Consider the following 6,185-nt stretch of genomic DNA (forward strand, 5'->3'; position numbering starts at 1 on the left):
TCAAAGAGTTGAAAGAAAAATAACAAAATGATTTTGTTTTGCTTCAAAGCCTGATCCTCAAGCAGAATAGTGATTCCGATTCTGATGAGGAAAATGATTTTTAAAATCTTGAAGTTTCTAAAAATGTTCCTGAAAACTTCAATGTTTTAAAGGATTACTTCAAGAAAGTATTTGATTCAGATAAAGCTTGTTTTCCTTGGTGATTTTCAGATAGAAACCATCGCCTTGTTTGATACAGGAGCAAATCTCAATTGTATCAACTGTGAGCTGGTTCCTAAAAGGTATCATCAAGAGACCAAAGAGAGACTGAAAAATACGAAGAAGAGTCTCTTCTATTCTTCAAGTCGCACAAAGAAGAAGAAATATAGTGAAAAAAGAGAGAGAGAGAGAGAGATAGTGAGAGAAACACTTTCCTCTTGTATTCTTATCTTCCTCTTGTAAGTTATATTTTTTCAGTTCAAAGCTTTCAAAGTTTGTTTAAATTTTGTATATTTGTTTCAAAGTTTATGTTCAAAGTTTGTAATCATCAATAAAGTTTAAAGTTCATCTTCTTCATCTTCCTCTATCTTCTTTATCATCAAGCGTATGCTCTGTGCTTGCATCGTCTGAGGATCCTGCACACCAGAAACTTGTTGATCTTCTGAGTTGTTTCTGATTTTTGTTCTAATATATATATATATATATAATTTGTCAAAAATATATTGATTTTTAATTTTTCAAAGTATGACTAACTGAAAAATAAAACATATGCTATTAATTAAGTTAATTTTTAAATTATATATATATTAAAAATCAATATATTTTTGACAAATGATAAAATAAATTATCTATTAAAACTAATATATTATAATTTTTTAGGAACTCTTTATATATTAAAATTCTATATTATTTTCAAATGAAAATGATATTGATTCTTTATGAAAGTTATATTCATTATTTTTGTAATATGCATATTGAAATAATTTTGTAATTGATATAAGTATTCATCATTTATAAGCATAATATTTATTATTTTATTAATTAATATTTATTATTAATGAATATTATATTTATTAATTTATTTAGACATATATATAATATAGACTTAATATAAATCGTCTTTACATGTAGTAAATTAAAAAGAAATCCAACTAAAATTATCCTACAAATATTTATATTATGGTATAAATATCTTGTTAGCAAAATAAAATTCATAAACAATGAATATTTAATATTTAAATAATAAGTATTTAGTATATGTTCAATGAACATAAATTTAAAAAGCATATATCATAACTCTAATATGTATACACGTTTTTGTACTTGACCGGACCACATTAGAGTAAGGTCCACCGATTCAATTCGGTCTCCGCTAATTGATTCAATTTCTAATTAGCATTGTTAGCATCATTAATAGGATAAATTGTTATTTCAACAAAAAGAAAAGATAAATTATAACTAATATGATCAGTAAGGTTGGATTAGTAATTTTAATGTACAAATAGAAGCTGTGACCGCGCATAAATTAGAAAGACCTTTTAATAATATAATTTGTTCATCTTTAATTTGTCAATTTTATCTCCGATTTATTCCTTTTCCTTTTCAAAACTCAGCATTAGAGATAAAAATATATATGATTTTTAACACTGTAAACAAATATTATGTTAACCAACAAGTTGGTTTCTAATTAAAATAATAATTTTAATTCAAAAAAATTATATTTTCAATATCATATTAATTATCTAATAGTTTCTAATTTAGTAACTAGTAATATCAATTATATTTATATTATTAATTTTAGTATAATACTAAGAAATTTTAGAATATTTCTCATTCATTTGTACTAATAGAAAACTTTGCAATATAAAATTCTTTTAAGAAGACAATTAAAATATTTAATTTACTCATTTTATAAAATATTAGAATAATTAAAAATATTTTTAATATTTTATTAATTTTTATCTATAAATTTAATTTATAGTATCGGATTTATATTTTATTTTTTGGTAAAAAATTAAATTGTGAAATCTTTTTCTATTTCTAAAATACTTAATATATGTTTTACATCGTTTATACGAAAATATTTAATTTTCATAAAATTTTTTTGACTCTTATTCAAAAAGTCTGATAATGTATGTATATTGGATCTTTTGAGGTAATTATAGATTTTAGGAGTTAATTCTGATTGGTAAATAAAAACGTATTTCAATATTATTTCGTCTTAAATTTTAATTTAGTCAATCTATTATAAAAAAATTAAAATAATTAAATAAATATATAATACATATAAATAAATAAATATATTTTATTAATTAAATTAGTTATTTTTTATTTTGATTTTTATATTAACAAAATTACGAAACATCTAAACCAATATAGTCGGTTTCTTTTTCTTTTAATTTATTGTGCCAACGACAAAAACTAAAAAGGAAAAACAGGGAAAAGGAAAAGAGAAAAAAAGAAAAAAGAAAAAAGAAAAAAGAAGAAAAAACAGAAGAGAAACCTTGAAAATTAGCAAATAAAAGTCAAACTTCCAAAATTAGGGATATAATCGTGTCTAAAATTAATACTTCATGAACCCTATAAATAACACGAAACCCAATTCTCCAACACAGAATAATTATTTTTATTTTTATTTTCTTAAGAAGCCAACGCACAAATTATTAGCTTTAGCAACAATGGCAAAACCAAAAGATCTTTTTGCCTATGTTTGTGTGTTTGTCTTCTTGACCCTTTCTTTATCTTCTTCTTCTTCTTTTGCTGCAACAACAGATGATGCATCAGTTTATTCATCTTTCCTTGAATGCTTACAGAACAACACGACCCCACAAGACCAAATCTCCAGCCTTGTCTACACCAAGACAAATGCATCCTACACTTCGGTTCTTCGAGCCTACATTAGAAATGCTCGGATGAACACCACAGCAACCCCAAAACCGACAATCATTGTGACCCCAAAACAGATATCCCATGTCCAAGCAGCGGTTATCTGCGCAAAGAAAGTGGGTTACCAGCTTAAAGTCCGAAGCGGTGGCCACGACTATGAAGGGATTTCTTATGTTTCAGATGTTCCATTCTTCGTTCTTGATATGTTTAATCTTCGATCCGTCCAGGTTGACATGAAGAATGAGTCTGCTTGGATTCAGGCTGGTGCTACACTCGGTGAGGTGTATCATGGAATTTGGGAGAACAGCAAAGTTCATGGTTTCCCTGCTGGTGTTTGCCCTACAGTTGGTGTTGGTGGTCATTTTAGTGGTGGTGGATATGGTAACATGTTGAGGAAATACGGCTTGGCTGTTGATAATGTTCTTGATGCCCAAATTGTTGATGTTAATGGAAAGCTTATGGATAGAAAAGCAATGGGTGAAGATCTATTTTGGGCTATTAGAGGTGGTGGTGGTGGAAGTTTTGGTGTTGTTATATCATACAAGATTAAGCTTGTTCCTGTTCCCGAAACAGTTACTGTATTTAGGGCAGAAAGACTTATTGAAGAGAATGCTACTGATATTGCTTATAAGTGGCAATTGGTTGCTCCGAAAACAGATAATGGTCTTTTTATGAGGCTGTTGATTCAACCTGTGACAAGGAATAAGCAGCAGACACTTAGGGTAACTATTATGAGTTTGTATTTGGGGAAAGCTGATAGTCTTGTGGCTTTATTGGGGAAAGAATTTCCTGAATTGGGGTTGAAGAAGGAGAATTGCACAGAGATGAACTGGATTCAGTCTGTACTTTGGTGGGCAAATTTTGATAATGGAACATCACCTGATGTTTTGCTTGATAGACATGTCGACTCTGCCAATTTCTTGAAGAGGAAATCAGATTATGTGCAGAAACCTATTCCCAGAAATGCATTGACTTTGATTTTCAAGAGGATGGTGGAATTGGGAAAAATTGGATTAGTTTTCAATCCTTATGGTGGAAGAATGGATGAGATTCCTTCCACAGAAGTTCCTTTTCCTCACAGGGCTGGGAATTTGTTCAAGATGCAGTACTCAATCAACTGGAACGAACCAGGAAGTGATCTACAGAGCAACTACTTGTCTCAGGCGAGGAACCTGTACAGCTACATGACCCCATTTGTGTCCAAGAACCCAAGAAGCGCATTCTTGAACTACAGGGATCTCGACATTGGTGTCATGACACCTAGTAAAAACAGCTATGAAGAAGGTAGCATTTATGGGCACAAGTACTTCAATGGAAACTTTGACAGATTGGTGAAAGTGAAGACTGCTGTTGATCCCGAGAATTTCTTCAGGAATGAGCAGAGCATCCCTACTCTTTCAAGTAAGGCATAGGAGATGAGATGATTTTGTTGGTGTATTATTGGTATTTACTGAGTAGGACACATTATCATTCTGTAATTAAGATACTTCCTGATAACCCTATTACCAATTAATCCAAAGTATCCTTTATCCTTTCATTTCTTTTTTGTGTTGTTCAATGATTCCAAAGTTCTTTTAAATAAAATCACTGTAATAATACCAAAGCTTCCTGACCTTTCTCCCGAGGAACAATGCAAATGTGTCCACTTCTTATGTTTGTTCTTTTAGGTTGAAAAAGTGTAGATGTCTGTTTGTTTTGTCCGTCCCTACAGGCAAAAGAGTCTTGGAGTTGGGCCATACAAACATTAAACCTCCACATGGGTGTTACCCTTAAATTAAAACATTTTGCACCAGAAAAGTTGACTCATTCCTAAGCTTTTGTTTCTCAATTTTTTGGTATCATAAACTGGGAGCTCTGATTAACGGTAATATAGAATGTCTCTCTTTTTTTCTTTTAAAATTTGTATTTCCATTCAGATGGATGTAACGTAACGAACCACGTATGTATAAATATTTTATATTTTGACATTAAAATTTATTTAATTATCTACATTTAATAAATATAGTAATTTAATGTATGAATATATCTAGACTAAAAAAAATTCTTTCAGTCCTAACAAAAAGAATTATTAGTTTAATAAAACACTCGAAATGTTTCATGGTCAGGTTTATCCAAGTCATTTTGTTTAAAAAAGAAATTCAAAAAGAAAAGGACATTGTTTTTTGTGAATTCCCTCTTCTCTCACAAAGTGTTGAATTAGAACTATTAACCTAACCTTTCACACAATATTAAAAAAATTGGACCAAAGACAACCTACACTATGAGTTGAATTATCAAAACTTCCAAACTCATATAGATGTCCTTTTATCTAATAAATATGGTTCTTCCCTGACACTATACATGGTGAGGTCCTTGAGAGGCAAAACTTATCAACCTCTAAGTTAATACTGTGTTTTAAATGGCAGAGAGGCAAACTTTATTAGCTCCCTGCCTCAAGTGCCCCTTTCCTTTGGTCATCTTGGAGGTTAGTTTTTGGTAGGTTAAACGATTTCCTCTTTTAATTTGGTCTTTGTGGTGATATTTAATTTGTTTGCTTTGTTTCAGGAGAAAACTCAGGGGTGATTATATATTCAAAGTCAGCAGCAGTAGCATCCACTGTGAAGCTAATAGGAATGCTGATATATGTACTAAGCTTTTCTTGAAGGATATCAAGAGGTAATGTGCTCATGTATAAACTAGGGATAAACCTTTTGGTGGAAATGAAATAAGAAATATAATCAATAAAGTTTTAGTGTTATTCATTTTAATATTGATTGGTCTCAAATTTAATTCTACTAGTGCATGCTATACTTATTCATTTTAATCTCACTTTAATTAATTTAATTTTTAATATGATATTAAAAAGATTTTGGTCCAATTTCTAATTTCTTTGACTTTTTATCAAAATGTAAATAAAAATGTCCAGTGTTAGCAGTTTCGTCTAACAATAGCAATGGGTAGGGTATTTGCTCATTGAAGGATATCCGAACTCGAATCCAATTCATATATATATCCGAACCCGTTCGAAATCCGTTTAAAATCTATTTTTATTATTCGAACTAATTCCAAATTCGAATAGAAATACTTGTATACTATATGAACCCGATAAAAATTCATTTAATATTTACAGTCATTAAATAAATTATATATATATATATATATATATATATATATATATATATATATATATATATATATATATATATTCGTGTAATTAAACGACTATCCGTTTATAATAAGTAAATATAAAAATATATTAACAAAAATAAAAAATTATAAAATCTAAATCATGTAATTTTAAATAAAAAATTTTAATTTTAATTTTTCTTACTATTTTATTT

General features: G+C 28.9%; 1 protein-coding gene across 2 annotated transcripts; it reads left to right on the top strand.

The window, feature by feature from the left end:
- The first annotated feature begins 2,342 nt into the window (after window positions 1-2,342).
- On the top strand, window positions 2,343-5,612 carry LOC8265491 (berberine bridge enzyme-like 21). Of its 2 annotated transcripts, XM_025158094.2 has the most exons (3): window positions 2,347-4,266; window positions 5,271-5,329; window positions 5,410-5,612. In XM_025158094.2, exons 1-3 carry the CDS (start codon window positions 2,553-2,555, stop codon window positions 5,425-5,427), a joined length of 1,791 nt encoding a protein of 596 aa, XP_025013862.2. In that variant the 5' UTR covers window positions 2,347-2,552; the 3' UTR covers window positions 5,428-5,612. The 2 variants fall into 2 exon arrangements, with proteins under 2 accessions (XP_002523158.3, XP_025013862.2); XM_002523112.4 differs by lacking the exon at window positions 5,271-5,329 and having other exon boundaries at window positions 2,343-4,266.
- Window positions 5,613-6,185: the final 573 nt, after the last annotated feature.

The sequence above is a fragment of the Ricinus communis genome, chromosome 4, assembly GCF_019578655.1.
Source record: "Ricinus communis isolate WT05 ecotype wild-type chromosome 4, ASM1957865v1, whole genome shotgun sequence".
Taxonomy (NCBI): Eukaryota; Viridiplantae; Streptophyta; class Magnoliopsida; order Malpighiales; family Euphorbiaceae; genus Ricinus; species Ricinus communis.